Below are 18,284 nucleotides of genomic sequence, written 5' to 3' on the forward strand. Positions count from 1 at the left end.
TTCCTCACGATGTTTTCCTTCACTGGTAGCAAATGGCGGTCGATGAAAATTACTATGCACTAGCTGATGCCCGCGACTTCGTTCGCGTGGCCGAACAATTTTTGGTAAGGAGTCAGAATTATTAGACAAATTTAACGAGACAAAGCATAACGATACCTATGCAGAAGATGCTTATACGACTGAAATATATATTACCTATAGTTCAGCTGGACCATAGTGACTCTTCTTCAGGTGTTCCAGATCTACGATTTTTATACCTCAACAGAAAATGCTCATCAGGCTGAATAGCTTTTGTTAAGACGTGAATTCTATATTTCCTATAGTTTAGCTGTACCATCATTGTTCTCCATCAGATATTCCAGTTTTCAAAATCATTTGTACCCTATATTATGCCCAGGCTTAATAGCTATATAACAAAAAAGTTTCGTTCAAATCCGTCCAGTAGTTCCGAAGATTAGCGTATACAAACAGACAGGGTTTTTGACGTGACAACGTCTTAAATTAGGTTGCGGCTGGGAGTCACTTATGAAAAAGTGTAACGCCCGGTAACCACCCAAGTCACCGAACGAGAGAGAGGCCCGCCGAATGCCTTGCGTCTCTCTCCCACTCAACTATGATCGGTCTGCCGCGCGCGTAAAAAGACGTTGTCACGTAAAATCTTCGCCCGTAAAACCGACTTTACAGGCAACGATTTTTTTTTTTTTTCAAATTCTTTCTCTGTCACTATGACTCTATCGCCTAATTTTGTTTTTATGCAAATATATTCAATGTACACGATTTTTTTTTCTACTGTTTTATTATATGTATTGATGAGTCAGATTGTCATACAAACAATATGTGGCACGAGTAATATTCGAATCTGGGACCTTTCGATCCACAGGCGGGCGTACACTACCACCGCTACACTATCAAGACGAATCTCACACAGGAGTTACAATATGTTGTATTTCTTGTTTATTTTTCTTTGCAAATTATATTTGTTGCACAAAATAGGTTGAATTGAGTTGACATTACACCCATTTATTGATAACAGTTACTAAATAGTAACTGTTATCAATAAATGGGTTAACTGTTTGGCCAAACCAATTTTAATTATACAAAGTGATAAACGGTCAGTTCTATTTTTATGTGAGAACCGCATTTTTACGATGTTTGGAAGCCCTCCAATATATTTCATGCAATGGTTATAAATAGTTCATGGGAAATAGATTCACTGATATGTTGCACCTGACATATATTTTGTCGGCACTAAAGTTACTGTCAAAGTGAAGGTCATGCTTCATATTTTATTCTATTATTTAGAAAATCATTGAATGTGGCCACCACGCGAGTTTGATTCACAGTGCGAGCAAACATTTGTTCTTATTAAAGATATTTGTCTGTGGTTTTGGGTGTGTTGTGCCCGATTCTGTGTTTTTGTGTCACCGGACCCACTATAATCTTAGAGCTTAGCGTGGGCCGTTGAGTGTTGTCCATTGTTTTATGTGGATGATGCCATCAGGGGCAAAATCTATGACAAATTAGTACATGATTATATACAACAAGTTTATTTGTTAGACAAATTAAAAAACTCCCGACTTTCAATATTCATTTCGCTACAACTTTTGAACGGCTGAACAGATTTTCATGAAACATGGCTAAGAACACTCGGGATAAATTTATCTATGACACAAAAAAACTAAACGAAAATTGGTTCATCCGTTTGGGAGCTATGATACAACAGACAGATACACAGATAGACAGACACGTTAAACTTATAACACCATTGTTGCGTCAGGGGTTTAAAATGTTGGATGAGAATAGTTTTACAAAAAATATTCTTAATTTTTACTAGATGACAAAAACATATTCTTCGAGCTGCCGCCTGGTGGAGAAGGTTTACTCGCGAAGGGTGAGAAACCCTCCTTTACATGGAAGAGAGATGGGCAGCCCTTCGACCCAGAGGAAAGGTTCAAGGTACGAATATTTCAAATATTAAGTATATTTTTCACCTCAAAGTATGGGGTTTAGTTCAGTTTTCTATGGAGTTACTGTCTTGTGTGTAGGTGCCCCCTGTGCCTAACTCCTGCACTTATGATGATTTAAAAAAATAAAATTGACAAAACTGTGGCACAACACTTGTCAGGATTTTTTTTTTAATATATTAGGACAAATCACATAGATTGAGCTAGCCCCAAAGTAAGTTCGAGACTTCTGTTATAAAATCAAATCATTTATTCAGAAATTAGGCCTTCACAGGCACTTTTTCACGTCATATTCTAAATTAAATGATGTTTACCAAAGCTACAAACTACTAGCATTTTTATGGAATACTAACTTAACGTTAATATATTTTATAACAAATGCATATATAGATAAGCATCCAAGACCCGGGCCAATCAGAAAAAGATCGACCGACCGGGGATCGAACCTGGAATCTCTCGGTTCAAAGACAAGCACTTTACCACTGCGCCACCGAGGTTGTCAAATCTGATATCGTTTAATAGCATTTACACGAAAAGAAGAAGAACAGACATAATTGTAATACGTTACAGGTGCTATTGGGAGACGACGAAGACTCCCTAGCTTTAGTTTTCCAACACGTGAAGCCTGAAGACGCCGGGTTGTACACCTGCGTGGCCAAGACCAGCACTGGGAACATCTCCTGCTCTGCAGAGCTCACTGTCCAAGGTAATTTATTTATTTATTTCATATATTATATCTTACACTATCATTACAGGTGCTCCCAATGCAATAGTTAAGATCTAAAATTACACATGGTTTCTACCATAACACAATAAATACAATGTAGCTCTTGTGAACTCTGTCAAAGGACAACCAAATAAGTCGATTTGAATTGCTACTTCATTTAGGACCCTCAGCGCTCTAGCCAGAGGTGAATGTTTGAGCATATTCATTCGCCCTCGTGGTATTGCGAACAGAGGAGGTGGTCGCCGTCACCATAGGTAACGGTTTGGTACGCAAAACGCCATCCATTGTAACACCCCACTGCTGCAGAGGCGTCCCCTTATTGTTTTAAATGAATATGTGGCCAATGACAGACCTCGCCGAACTTCTAGCGTGTTGTATCCGACCACTCCAATAACAAATTCTATCATCGTAATCACCATTTCTACGTCCCCACTCCTGGGGCACTGGCTTTCGTTACGGATGGATAAGGAGTTTATGCCATGATCAACCACGCGGGACTATTGCACATTGGTGACTGCAAATACAACCGGGAACAACGGCTTTATGTGCCTTCCGAAGCACGGAGAAGGTAATTAAGTTCTGTCCTAATTCTGGGCAAAGTCGTCGCTTTTTCCAAAAATCTATATTGACTGCAACTATAGCTATATTGTCATAGCCACAAAAATATCCACTGCGCATAAATATATCCTATAAATCTTCATAAGTTGAAAGCGGCTTTCATTCAGTCCTTTTCAAAGACCCGATCCTCAAGTAATCGAAGTTCGTTTCATCAATTTGCGCCTCTTTTTGAAAGTTTAATCACAGATATAAGAACAATACATTTGTAAGATGTTCTTATATCTGTGAGTTTAATACAAAAATAGTTTCTCGATGTACAATGTACTATTGTCTCTTGTAGGAGCAGTAAATGAGCTCCACCGCGAGCCTGAGAAACCAACCTTAGTGATCGAGCACCGCGAGGCGATCGTGTCCGCTGGCGGCTCCGCCATGCTGGAGCTGCAGTGCAAGGGCTTCCCCAAGCCCAGCATCTTGTTCAAACACGACGGGAAGGTCATTGAAGCTGATACTAGGCACAAGTAAGTAGTAACTTGAAGCTAAGTCAAGTTTTTGATCGCTTTTGCTTGAGATTTTAAGGTCTTTCTGATTCGGATCAGAAAGACCTTAAAATCTTAAACATAATTCCGAATAAAAAGTATAATTCCGAAATTATACTTTTTTTTATATCAGACTTTCTAGCATATAATGTTGTGTAATTTTTAAGGTGCAAGTTAAGACGAAAGTGTTTTATCATTGGAAAATACGTTCTACCACGCCCCTTTTTATGTTTTTGAACAATGTTCTGTTCAAAATAGGGCGCAGCGGACGCGCCTTTATTTTTTAATGAAAATAACTTTTCCCTATTTATGGAGCCAAGAATTCCAATAGTCCACTTCTAGGAGTTCACGAAATAACAATCGATCTAAATTGAAAAATATTTTATATCTAATTTTACAACTGCTTTCAAAATGCAAACGTTAACATTTTTTATTGCACCTTAGACATGTCAAAATAAAAAAAAGAATGACAAGTTTATAATGTAAATTTCCTCAGGTTCCTGTACGAAGACGACGAGAGTATGTCGCTGGTGATCAAGAACGTGAGCGCAGCGGACGCGGGCACCTACCACGTCTCCGCCTCCAACGAGCTGGGCGAAGACTCCTGCACCATGCAGCTCATCGTCAAGGCCGCCCCCAAGATAAAGAAGAAGATTGAGAACCAGACATGCATGGTAAATAGATTATCTACTTTTATTCACAATTAGCAACCCGGCTTCGCACGGATAAAATCTGTATTGAATCATAATGCCATATATCTATTTGGTCTTATGGTTGATTGGCGAATGCCATATTGCGTTAAGTTCACCGTTTGTACATATGTAATATTTTTGTAATTTCTTGCAATAAAGTTCTAAATAAATTATACTCATAAACCTTCCTCGGAAAACACACTATGAATTGATGAAAACCTTACAAAAATCCGTCTGATAATTTTTGAGTTTATCGCGTTCTTGGTAACGGACAGATACGGTACAAGGAGATTTCTTTTTATGATGTGTAAGGATAAGTATCTGATAAATATCAATTTCCATAACCTAATAATATAACAATAATTAACCTGACCGGGAATCGCACCCGGGACCTGCAGTGTAACAGTCCGGCTAACCATTAGGCTTTACTGGGCAAATTCAAATTCAAAAATTCAAATTCAAATCATTTATTCAGAAATTAGACTTTCACAGGCACTTTTTCACGTCAATTTTTCTATTAAATAGTTATTTCTCACAAGCTACAAACTACTGGCATTTCGAAACCACCACTGCTGGGAAGAAATGCCGAAAGAAACTCATTTGAACAGTGTCGGTCCCTATCATGCCAGATCGGCTTACCATTATTGTTTCTTACAATGTTTTTTTCTAATAATATATAAAAGTACATAAGGTCGTCGAACAGATTACACAATAGACTTACTTACATTGTACACGAAGGCTTAGTGCGGGTTTCCATTTCACTTCTCACCATCGAATCGATTCGAAGTGAGACGCAGCAAACCAATGACATTGCACTGTGGTTGTCGTTTCGCCACAATGAAACCTCTGGCCTCGGGTTCACTATACACCTCGAGGCGTGAAGCGTGTCAAATTCATTGACGTTCATCATTTATTGACGTCAACGATTTACTTAAAACTAAGTCCACCGACGACTTCCAAAACGCAGGTGAAGAGTATTTTCAACCCCCGACGCAAAAAGAGGAGTGTTATAATTTTGACCGTTAAGTGTGCCTGTCTGTCTGTGTTAGGATTTGGATGGGGTTTTTTATGTGATAGCAAATTTTTATCCGGTGGCACTTAGATATGATTGATCAAAATTTAAATTTCGGCCGGTCAAAAGTTGTAGCAAAATGAATATTGAAAGTCGGGAGTGTTTTAATTTGCCTAACAAATAACGAGTTTATTAAGTTTTTTTTTTTTAACAGGTCGGCAGCACTCACACTGTCACCGTCGAGATCGAAGGCACGCCCGCGCCTGACGTCAGCTTCTACAAAGATGGCGTCGAGATCAAGAGCTCCGAAAGAATTCAGATCGTGAAGGAGTCGAGCGAGATCTACAAGATTATCATCAAGGATGCCAAGTTGACGGACACTGGATCGTATTCTGTCGTGGCTAAGTGAGTCTCTTTTTAACCGACTTACAAAAAAGTACCTCCTTTTTTATTGTTTACCTTCAAGAACTCAGTGGTTAAGTCCACTTTTCTGGTTAGACAGGATCGTGGGTCAGATGACAACTCTAAGAGTGTCGCCTGCGCTATTGGTATTACAATTTATTGGTAATTACTTTTTTTATTAGCTGTTTGAGTCCCACTGCTGGGCAAAAGCCTCCCCTAACTTCCTCCGATTACGTAACAAATAAAAGTAGAATCAAAGTCAAATTTTTTCATGTTATATATAATTCAACTAGCCGAGATCGCAACTTCGCTTGCGTTCGGTTTGAAATAAGTTTTATTTTACCGAAACAAAATTTCATGCATTAAATTGTGTCTCTCGACGCACTAAAGTTATCACTTGCTTGTTTATTAATAGGCGTGAGACATACGTCCAGTAATTAATCCCAAATCGACTGTAGAGGAGGTAGCTACTAATAAAATACGTGATTCGACTTCAATCGACACATTATTTGTATAACTCAACAATATAATACAAATAATACTAAGTACAAGTTCACACCTAGCAGAGGTTGACGGAGAAGACAGCGCTAATAGCGGAACTTTAGTTAGCAAAGACATTATTTTTAACTTTTTAAATATTTTGCGTCTTGGTAGACGACGAAGCGGTGGTGGTGTAATGGTTAAGACCTCCGCCTGTGGATCGAAACGTCCCAGGTTCGAATCGTACTCGTGCGACATGAGTTTGTATACCAATCTGACTCATCAAGTTTTCATCGATCACCACTTGCTTCCGGTGAAGGAAAAACATCGTGAGGAAACCTGCACACTTGTTGAATTATTAACCTGTGTGTGAAATGGAGAAGTCAATGGCAAACCACTCCATTAACAATGCCAAGAAAGTTGTTACGTGTGTTTCATCCTCAGTCATGAGGAATACGACTATGAAGAAGAAAACATCTAATTTTATTTTGAACAACAGGAACGAAGTGAACCAATGCTCGGACTTCTGGCAGTGGCACGTGACGTCACCGCCGCGCATCCTCAAGAAGTTGGGGGAGGACAAGGTCTGTGAAGAGAAAGAGACGATTATCTTCAAGGTGGAGACTGAGGCCGAACCGGCGCCCACCGTCAAATGGTAATCAATTTTATTCTTTTTTCCCAGTCCATTGTCCAGTGACCACAGAATTTTTCGTGTCAATTGCCTTATTAGATAAATAGATAGATGAACTGTTTATTGTACCATCATTAGTCATAACTAAGGAAGCATATTGTTATGTTAAATTAAATTGTTATATTCCATTTTTCAATATAAAATTTGACGTAATAAAGTGCCTGTGTCCTTGTAATATTATAAATGCGAAATGATGTGTGTGTGTATGTTTGTTACTCATTCGCGCAAAATCTACTCGACGAATTGTTGTGAAATTTGGTACACGGGTAAAATATTAGCTGGAATAACACATAGGGTACTTTTTATCCCTAAATTACCACTGAAGCGAAGCCGCTCAGCTCAGCTAGTAATAAATATAAGTGAAACGGCCTATTGTATCCAGGTTCAAGAACAAGACAGAGCTGGTGGAGTCGTCTGCGGTGAAGATCTCCACGTCGGGGACTGCGCACGCGCTGGAGCTGAGCGCCGCCGCGCGCGCCGACGCCGGGGAGTACTCCTGCGAGGTATTTGCTACGAGGCGCGGCTTCGTTCGTGTGAAATTCTCTACAGAAGCGCAACAAACATGATTTTCATTCAAACTTTCACCCCCATTATAAACAATTCGGATTGATTTTTGAAAAATAAAGTAGCCAATGTTTTAACGTGGGTCTTTAACTATGTGAATATCATCACTTCAAAAACCTATATGGGTGAATTTCTTTAGTGTCAAATAATTTATTTTAATAAACAATAAAAATTTCAAATTAAATATGTTATAAATTAATATACTTTACAGTATTTTACTTATTTATAAAATAGGGTAATTAAATTACTGTATATGGTAAAATTTTATAAACACTAATGACAGCCCGCAGCGGAGCACAAAATGCTCGTGAAATTCACCCATATCTATTTTTTTTATTAAAGAAACAAAGAGAGAAGAGAAAAAGTTATGAATGTGCGTGTCCAGATTCGCAACGTCCACGGCAGCGCGTGGGACTCGTGCGCGCTGCGCGTGCGCTCGCGGCCGCAGTTCCAGCGCGCGCTGCGCGACGCGGCCGCGGCCGAGGGCGACGCCGGCGTCGAGTTCTCCGTCTCGGTCGAAGCTTACCCTGAACCCAGCGTTAAATGGTAACATATTTTTTTAGTGTCCGATCCGTGGTGCATAGGATGTGAGAGGAGATAACATTAAGTATTTTTATGAAATATGTACCGTAATGAGTTCCCTCAGTTGTACCCAATAGCGAAGAAAACTAGACAACGAAGACAACCTCGGTGGCGCAGTGGTAAAGTGCTCGCCTCTGAACCGAGGTCCCGGGTTAGATCCCCGGTCAGGTCATGATGGAAAATGATCTTTTTCTGATTGGCCCAGGTCTTGGATGTATGTATTTGTTATAAAATATAGTATCGATGAGTTAGTATCCCATAACACAAGTCTCGAACTTACTTTGGGGCTAGCTCAATCTGTGTGTACGTTGAAATCCGCGAATGCCACAATAGTGACATCGATTCATTCGGTCGTTTCTGTAATACTGCTCTCAACAACTCTTCCGTGAATCAAATATGAAATCGTGTTATTCAAAGAGACTGGACGGAGTTCGCTTTAGGTACACCGATTACGAAACACTATTTTCTGCCTCATTATCAAGTATAACAACTATCTAATCAGAACGCGCGACGAATCATGATGTATATCATCTAATAGCCTTTACAGGGTGCTCTGGTTACATGCAACACAAGATTTTCTAATATCCAGCATGGGTACAGATCTCCATAACGATTCGTTCGTCTTTTATCATTCTTTAGTCACAATTTATGTTTCTGTATATATCTATTTAAGGTCATTTTGTTGTGGAGTAAATATATCTTTATTAATTTAAAACAGGTACCTCGGCGACGTGGAGATCACGGAAAAGAAGTCGGTGTTCACCCGCGTGGACAGCGGCTCCAGCCACAAGCTGATCCTGAAGGAAGTCTCCGCGGAGTACTCGGGGAAATACACCTGCAAGGTCTCCAATGAGCTCGGAGCTGACCAGTGTGAAGCCACCTTTACTGTCAACAGTAAGTTAAAAAAATTAAAATAATTTATTTCTCAAAATATTAAGTGCAAGTTGATTTGCAATGGTTTGTCAACTAGTGTTGTAAACCGTGCCAAGTGGAGAAGAACAAGTAAGAAAGTGGACCGTAGACTCCGATGCTGCACAGCTGAGGAGGAAAATGGGAAAATGCTCAGGTGAGAGAGAGATAGTACACGTTGATTTATCTCTATCATGCACATTGTGAACATCTGAATGAGAGAGATAAATCAATGTGCACTATCACACCACAACACATAAGTTGTACAATTTTGGAGATTCGGCTGTGATTTTACTTCCGGCCGTCTGCCTGACGATAACCCTCCTTGAGAATTCTAATGTTCATCAGCTCCGAAGGCTATGTATCCCTTAGACGCCTCGTACGACATACATATTTTCTATTGTTCTATTGTCCTCATTATTTAACGTAAATACTTATGTTTTACATTTGTCCAGGAAAACCCCGTATAACCAAGAGCCTGGTGGATATGACAGTAGACGTCGGGAAGACCTTAAAACTGGATGTGGAAGTGGAGGGCTGTCCCGAACCCAAGGTCAAGTGGTTCAAGGACGGCAAAGAGCTGACTACTGATGCCAGGATAAAGATCGAGAGGGATACTCAGAGGTAATGAAATTTCGATTTAATTACATGGTTCCTACAGTCGAATTTCAAAAGTTTACACGCAGGGCAATCGTGGAGGGGTGAAGAGGTGCGGGGAGGGAATACTCTACGCGCCTTTCTAACAACTATAGAACAAAGTCACAGAAAAGCTATTTGAAACTGACAGATAATTCATCCTCTTTCTTATGTTCCTACTGTTACTTCATTTTTTCGTTTTTTCACATTGACTGACATGCACACATTAAACGTAACCATTAAGTAGTATTAATAACTCTGTACACATCTGGAGTACTGCAATGAGACCTTAAATCTTAACTAATATTTAACATCTAATTTATGATAATGAATCAGGAAATCTATCAAAGAAAGAGAAAATCTGAAATATTCTAGACAATTAATTTGATTAAAACGAACGGAAAAAAATAAGTCCTATTAAATTACGGATCACACACGTGTAAATTATCGAGGGAGATGTCAACTTTGGTTCGATCTATTAGAAACGAAATGGCTTTTAGTCCATCATCTATTAATTACTAGCTTTTGTTAGCCTATGTCCTTTCTCCATGCTTCAAGCTAGATGTATGCAAAATTTCAAGAAGATTGGTTGAGTAGATAGAGCGAGAAGAGGTAACAAACAAACAAACTTACTTTCGCATCTATAATATTAGTTAGGATATGGTATAAAAGAAGTCGACCTCTCCGATAATCACACGAGCATGACCTGTATTTTAATTTATTGCTGAAAATTAGGTGCTATCGCTTCGATTTTTGGATATTGTTCTTTTGACAGATTGGAAAACTTCAACCTAACAGTCACTCTGATCAAAGAAGAAGATGGTGGCGAATACGAAGTCCGCGCCGAGAACGAGATGGGATCCGTGTCATCGAAGAGCACGGTCACTGTTCACAGTAAGTATTGTCAGGGTACAAGCAGAACTCGATTTTGTGGGTGGTAGATAGAGTAGATTTTTGAATGGCACTAAGTAGATTGATAAGTCTTGTTAAAATTTAGGTCTAATTTCACTGTCAAATAAATAGTAAACAGAATTATTGTTACAATTTGCAAATGAGTAGAAATATCTCATTTTAAATGCTTATCGCAGCAAGATCCTATTTATTAAATTTCAAATATATACTCGTAATAAGAAGGTTAATGTTTAAGAGTACAAGATCAAAACATACGATATGGACACAACACGAATGAACACACAACATAAATTTCAACATACCATGGTAAGCACTACTGTGGAAGTTTTTACTCAACACAATTGGCGATGCGAAGGCAAACACACGGTAAAGTAGTAGTTTGCATTAACCGTATGATTTAAGTTAGATATTACCGCATCTTTATTTATTCGCACGATATTTTGTTGTGGTGTCCCTAGATGCCATGCGAAATTGGTAGTTTTACATCCGCTGAAGCATTCAATAGACTAGAATGCTGTAGTATGCACTTAAAAACATTGATGCACTTTATCCTGCATTTATTCACCCGTCACTTGTGTCGTCCTTGTTTACATGTCACCATTTTTAATATAGTATTTTTATCATAAAGTTTTTTTCATTCCATCTAATAGCAAGAGAAGTTCATACGAGATTGTCAAAGGAGGAAATTGAAGAAAATCAAGTTGAAGAACATAGCAAAGCAAAACAACCCTTGGAAGAAGAAGTCAGTAAGAATGCTGAGAAGAAAAAGGCAGTGAAAGGGAAAACAAAAGCAGAAGAAGCTGAAGAAAAATCTTTTTGGGGTGACGATGAAAATGATAGCTCTAAAAAGGTTGTCATAGAGGAAATTGAGTCACCAACTACAGTAAAATGTCAAAAATCTGTTACGGAACCTGAAGTGGCTGAAGAAAAATCTTTTTGGGATGATGTCGATGACGGTAAACAAAAGAAACCTATAATAGAAGAAGTTGATACACCGTCTACTGGTAAAGGGAAAAAATCAGTCACAGAACCAGAATCAGCGGAGGAGAAATCTTTCTGGGATGATGTCGACGACGGTAAACAAAAGAAACCTATATTAGAAGAAGTTGATACACCGACTACTGGTAAAGGGAAAAAATCAGTCACAGAACCAGAATCAGCGGAGGAGAAATCTTTCTGGGATGATGTCGACGACGGTAAACAAAAGAAACCTATAATAGAAGAAGTTGATGCTCCTGTAGTTGGAAAAGGCAGAAAGTCAATAACAGAGCCAGAAATAGCCGAAGAAAAGTCCTTCTGGGATGAGAACCATAACGAACAGATCAAGAAACCTATCATAGAAGAAGTCGATGACAACAAACAGATCGGCAAAAAAGGAGTTACTAAGCCCGAACTTATTGAAGAAATCCCAATTGACGAAGACCTTAAAACTCCCAAACGCAAATCGGTTAAAAAACAGTCTGTCAAAGAAGAACCGTTAAGTGCTGAAACAGAAGGTATAAAACGCAACGCTTTAGGCTTCACTCTTCAATTCCGCAAACAGCTTATTAGCGAAATCTCACGTTTTCGCACACAATGACAATGTTGCATGCTTTTAACAGTCCAAGTGTGATTTGTTGTTTAGGCCGGGTTTTCGAAACAGTAACCACGTTCAAGACAGGCGAGGATGGCTCGATTATAGTATCTAAAGTCAGCAGCACAATGTCACATGACGCCATTATCACAGGTCAGTATCCTGCTTCCTACCTTCTCTTCCTAGTTCTAATCCCATAAAATATTAAATCTAACTTGTTACAACACAAAATTGCTTCATTAAATAATATATCTTACAAATAATCACGCCTCTATTTTGCGTCATAACTTTTTCATCGCATGTCTAACTCTTTCAACCTATGATATCCATGTGAACATATATTTTAACTGGTAGGTCCAGCGGAAACGCGCACATTGCATAAAATAAAAACATCCGCCGTCTTTTATGATGACGATTATGGTGGTAGAAAGATTGTTCAACCCACAAAACCACACACAACTTCATTGGAAGTTGAAGAAATAGCTAGTCATAGCTACTTTTTGTCTGAACTGGGTAAATACACAATACCAGATCATATCAGAAGAGGTATTTACGGTATCATTGAAGAGCCACAAACAGACTCGGAAGCTGATAATAATTCTAGATGTGGGAGGACAAGTGCAAATAGAACCATATCTATCATGTCCGTTTCTGAAGATGAGTCAAGTTGGCAAAATGATTCCCTGTCACGGGAAATATCAATAGAGGACTTATCGAAATCTATTTTCGATATCGATGAAACTAGAAAAGTATTCAGTAAAGATTCATATGTGTGTCAGTCCTCATACAAAGAGGACTACTTCACGGACGAGGGCGAAGAAGAATCGTTAATTTTAAAAGAAAAATCTCACAAAATATACGAGAATGATATTACTGACAAATTAATACATATCTCGAAAGAGTTTGACGAAAACGAAAAAGAAGCTATAGACGATAGGATTAATGATGTGAAGAATCGTATCATGGAGGAGTTAGTTTTAGGGCCAATTAGAAATTATGATAATATTACGAAAAATATAACAGAATCAACTGTCGAAAGAAAGAGAAAGCAAGCGAACAAACTATTTAGCGTAGAGGAGGAGGTAGATGAAGACATAGAAGAGCTGTTGAGACGAAGTCGGAGACAAAGGAGCATTCTCGATGAAATACTTACCGAGGAAGACGATAAAGGTAATTTTCCAGTCAATCGTAATACGAAACATGAAATAACGGTTTAAAAACGGCTGATATGATAACGCTAGTCAATGTCTCCTGAGGATAAGATAACATCGCTTTTAAGTCAGATCTTGAATTGCTATATTCCGCTTTAATGGTCTGTCATGTTAAGCAGATCGTCCACACATTTTGTCTTCAAACTTGACTTCATAAAAAGGGATACTAGTTTGACATATATATTATATACATGACATGACATATATATTAGTGCTGTACTTGTCTATTTATGAAGCCTCTTGAAATGACTGTAAATGGTGTTTCTTAACCCTTACTCAACATGTCAAATTAGTATCTTTAATTCTTTAGTCGAGCAACAATCATTGTATTAACTAATGCTCTGTCGTATGTCTGTTTTAGCGCGCATGCGTAATAACATTCCCTTCTGGCATACTAATAATCGGACTTGGCGACTGAGGCATTAGATCGGCAGCCAGCAACACATCATCAAGGTAAAAATTACATATTTATATGTTGCATAGTGTTGCCGCATGAATAAAGCTTTTAATGTTCTCTCTTATTTTTAAACCCTCGATGAAAGGTAAGATCGACACAGACATACACAAAGACAGTTCTACTCTTCAGCGCTGGTTTCTCTTTTTCGCAGGTATTGGTAAGTGTTCGGTTTTAACGTCAATAAGTTTCTAAATAACTGCTGTACATAAATTGCGGCATTTTTTGAGGACTCTATTGTAAATAATAAATATGTTTTGTTTTAGGAGCTTACCTCTTTCGCTTTCTGAGGGACCTTCAAATGATGTGATTAATGTCTCGTTTTTCAATTGTTAAAATCTCAACTGTCTTATTTTAAGTATGTTGAAAAGGAAAATCATCTTTATATTCTATCTATCGACTGCTGTCTTAGAAATGTTCAAAAATTCTACTTAATTTCGTAGTTTAAAAGTAAACTATATTTGAGTACCTTCAGTCGTAGTTTTACTTCAATAGTCTTATCTTCATCAAAAAACTTGAATCTCCTTTCCCTTGTTTCAAAATATCTTTCGAACTCATCGCTCTAACTTTGCTTCGTTACCTGCCATCACTTCGTCTTCTAACTTCACACACCTTTGCAGCACCCCCCACAATCAAAGGCAGCAGCATGAAAGACAGCCACGCATACGAATCTCTTCCGTTAGTCTACACAGTCCAAGCTTCAGGATCTCCCAAACCCACGGTTCGCTGGCTCCTCAACGGCCAAGAAGTCAAGCCTTGCAACAGAGTACATATCACCAATGATGGTGACGAATACAAGCTGGTGATTGATAGTGTGGCGATGCAAGATCAGGGCACTTGGCAGTGTGAAGTCGGCAACGATTTGGGCAAGAAAGTGCAGAAGGCTGAATTGTCGGTTTCTCGTGAGTATTCCATAGATTTCTTTCATAGATATAGAGATATAATGTAAGCCACAAGATCCAGAAGGATGGCGTTCAACCCTTCGATCCTGGAGATAATGAAAACAATAGGATTACAGTCAGATCTGGAATTGATAAGAAAAAAGAAGGCTGTAAAAGATGACGATGATCACTAGGAAATCTTAACGGTTAAAATCAATCTGGCAGAATTTATTAGAAATTCCCTGAGCAGAAGTTTCATCACAAATTTGAATTGCGATATTAATCTATACTTGACTTTAGTTTCATATAGGTTTACTTATATGATTCGTCATATTGACGAAGTCGCCAATATGCTAGCAGGAATGTCTTCATTAAGTAATTTGGTTTAAAAATAAAATTTTTTTCACAGCTGTAAGCGAATACCGCAAACCAATCTTCACCAGTCCACTGGAAGCGCAGCGAGTGATGCAACGCGAACCTGTGACAATGAAGGCCGTATGCACAGCTGATCCCCTCCCGCACGTCGCTTGGCTTCTCAATGGAGTCGAGATCACGCCTGATGCGACAGTCGTCACCACTGCCGATTCGAAGGAGCTTGATCACGGCCTTAAAGAATGCACCTTTACTTTGTCTATTCCTACTGGTAAGGTCATATATTCATATCCATTTATTTGCCAACTAAGTGTACAATTTATGGTCTTCAAATTATTGCATAGGTAATAATTACTTAGTTCTTAGACATTACGTATACTCACCTATCTATATATGGTTGTTATAAGGGTCTTATGCCTAGATAAATTACAAATATAATAAATATGAAGCTACAAATAATACGGCGTCCCAGATAATCGTGTGGATAATGTATTCTCCAAACATGAACCGACATGTCGACACTAGAAGATAACTTACACATGTTTGTTATAACGATCTTATGGCTATATATTTAAACAAACATATATAAATTATAAAAATAATGATATGACGCTACAAATAATAGTCACAGATAATTGTTTAGATAATCAATACATATAATAAAATTGAAGAAAGGCCAAAGGGGTTTGAAGATTTTACTATGGAGCGTGGCATACCTACTGCCGCCATTTTGATTTTTTTTTCAAAATCGCGGCCAGCCATGAAACCTTTATAAATCGATAGCTGACATTAATACCAACAAAAAATATTAATTCAATGACCCTCATAAAGTGTCAGGTTTCCGAGAAAATAACCGTCAAAGTTGATCACGTGATTTCTATTTTTTTTTTTTAATAGCGACTATAAACCCATCTATTTGGTATAACAATGTGTAAACATACACAAAATATTCTAATAGGTATAGATAATATTAATAATAAAACATAGATAACTATGCCTCATGATATTTCTACATGTTGCGGCTACTATGTACTTAATAAGAATATTTTATACTACGACAAAAAAGTCAATGGAGACGTACTGTTCATTAGGTATTGTTTTAGGTGTTATATATAACAAGAAAATAGATTATATATTGTATTATTCTAATGTGCAAGCGAGACACACTACAAGCGGGGGTGGGGGGAGTGTGGCGGAGGAAGTAATTAACTATTACTTGTTTTATGTGTATAAGAAAGTCAAAAAGTGTTTTTTGTATTGATGTTATGAATGTGATTTTTGTGTTTGTAGTCTCAAAAGTGTTTAAATTGTGTATACTAAAAGCATGATGCCTTAAATTGTTTATCGGGCAATAAAAATACTGTTCCGAAACTGTACTTCTAATTGTTTTCCCTTTTGTGCCAATGTAAAAAGAAATCCAGGTTTATATAACTATTTTCGCAAAGAGAAATTGTAGTAAGTAGGTAACCATAAAACTATGCCACAATATAAACGTAAAGAGAATTTTTAATTTTATGATTATTCCTATCTTGTGTTATGTAGTAAATGGTTTTACAGAGGTACCTATTACTTTCATTTACCCTATAATGTCAAATGTCATATTAAATCTAATGACGATACTGCACTCACACATAGATGGTCACAAAATATGTTATTAAGTTGAAAAATATATCCAGATACAATGCAACATACATATTTGTTCTAAGTTTTTTTTTTAACATCTTTATTCATCAGAACACATACCCTTGCTTATAATTATGGATGTCACGTGATCAACTTTGACGGTTATTATCTCAGAAACCTGACACTTTACGAGGGTCATTGTTTTAATATTTTTTGTTGGTATTTATCTCAGCTATCGATTTATATACGTTTTATGGCTGGCCGCGATTTTGAAAAAAAATCAAAATGGCGGCAGTAGGTATGCCACAAATCTTCAAACCCCTTTGTACATTGGATATATTTTTTTTAATTCTTCATGGAATAAACTTAGTTACTGATATAGATGACGAAAATATAGTTTTGGAAATTTTTGTCTATCTGAACGCGCATCACTCGAAATCTACTGGACCGATTTGCTTGAAATTTGGTATGTAGGTACCTTATATACCGGGTTAACATCTTAGATACATTTCATCCCGGTAAATGGTCAGGTTCCAGTAGGATAATTGAAAAACTAATTATGAATTAAAAATACCTCAGAATCCCGGGTTAACATCTTATAGACATTTCATCCCGGAAAATGAGGAGGGTCCCGTAGGAAAATTAGATACATTTCATCCCGGTAAATGTTCAGGTTTCCGTAGGATAATTGAAAAACTAATTATGAATCAAAAATGCCTCAGAATCCCGGGTTAACATCTTATAGACATTTCATCCCGGAAAATGAGGGGGATCCTGTAGGAAAATTAAAATAAAAATCCACGGAGCCGATTTACTTAAAAAAATTGTAGAAAGGTGTAAACAGAATATAAACAAATTGTTTTTATCGATTAAAGTCTGATATAGATATAATGGGCGCAGTATGTATCAATATATCAGTATAAAACTCCGTGACTGACTGACAGACAACATACACCCGAAAAACTGGTGGGCGGGAAGCTGAAATTTGGCATGTAGGTAAGTGTAGGTGAGCACCAAGAGAGGATTTTTGGAAATTCTACTCCGAAGGGGGTGAAACGGGTGAAAAACTGTAAATATGAAACTTCTACACCGTTGAAGTCAGTGACTTGAAAATTTGGATTTTGGTTGTTTACAACAAAGTAATGAATACGTGTTTCAGATTTTTCTGAAAATTAACCCTCAACCCCTTCATAAGGCGGGTGAAAGATTGTATGGGACTTAATACAATTTTCAAGATAAGAAGCTGAAAATTGGCACACTTACTTTTTGTAGTAAATAACAGTAATAGTAAATACAAAAAATGTTAAATTTACGTTTGTGGTTAATAAAAAACCGGGACGTAAAACGTCATGGAAAATGGGACGGCACGCGTTGCACAAAGCGGGAGTGAGAGTAGGAGCGGGAAATAGGAAGGAGACAAGTAGTGGGAAACAGGACGGGACACATTGCAAAAAACATGATGGCACAATATGTAGGAAACGGTACGGGATATCTACTTTACATTA

The 18,284-nt window shown here is 37.8% G+C and overlaps 1 protein-coding gene across 9 annotated transcripts in view; it reads left to right on the forward strand.

Moving 5' to 3' along the window:
- Positions 1-18,284, forward strand: part of Obsc (Obscurin) — a 122,527-nt gene that overhangs the window by 81,392 nt on the left and 22,851 nt on the right. For 6 of the 9 annotated variants that reach the window (XM_053754263.2, XM_053754245.1, XM_064436883.1 and 3 more), the window contains 16 exons: positions 1,835-1,956; positions 2,535-2,670; positions 3,590-3,767; positions 4,282-4,459; positions 5,704-5,894; positions 6,871-7,026; positions 7,445-7,565; positions 8,012-8,172; positions 8,927-9,102; positions 9,573-9,741; positions 10,529-10,647; positions 11,316-12,161; positions 12,290-12,391; positions 12,593-13,408; positions 14,524-14,805; positions 15,194-15,427. In XM_053754263.2, the coding sequence (XP_053610238.1) occupies positions 1,835-1,956; positions 2,535-2,670; positions 3,590-3,767; positions 4,282-4,459; positions 5,704-5,894; positions 6,871-7,026; positions 7,445-7,565; positions 8,012-8,172; positions 8,927-9,102; positions 9,573-9,741; positions 10,529-10,647; positions 11,316-12,161; positions 12,290-12,391; positions 12,593-13,408; positions 14,524-14,805; positions 15,194-15,427 (3,987 nt within the window). The remainder of the gene's footprint in view (positions 1-1,834; positions 1,957-2,534; positions 2,671-3,589; positions 3,768-4,281; positions 4,460-5,703; positions 5,895-6,870; positions 7,027-7,444; positions 7,566-8,011; positions 8,173-8,926; positions 9,103-9,572; positions 9,742-10,528; positions 10,648-11,315; positions 12,162-12,289; positions 12,392-12,592; positions 13,409-14,523; positions 14,806-15,193; positions 15,428-18,284) is intronic. The other 3 variants (XM_053754230.1, XM_053754239.1, XM_053754244.1) reach the window with 3 other exon arrangements.

The sequence above is a fragment of the Plodia interpunctella genome, chromosome 2, assembly GCF_027563975.2.
Source record: "Plodia interpunctella isolate USDA-ARS_2022_Savannah chromosome 2, ilPloInte3.2, whole genome shotgun sequence".
Lineage (NCBI taxonomy): Eukaryota > Metazoa > Arthropoda > Insecta > Lepidoptera > Pyralidae > Plodia > Plodia interpunctella.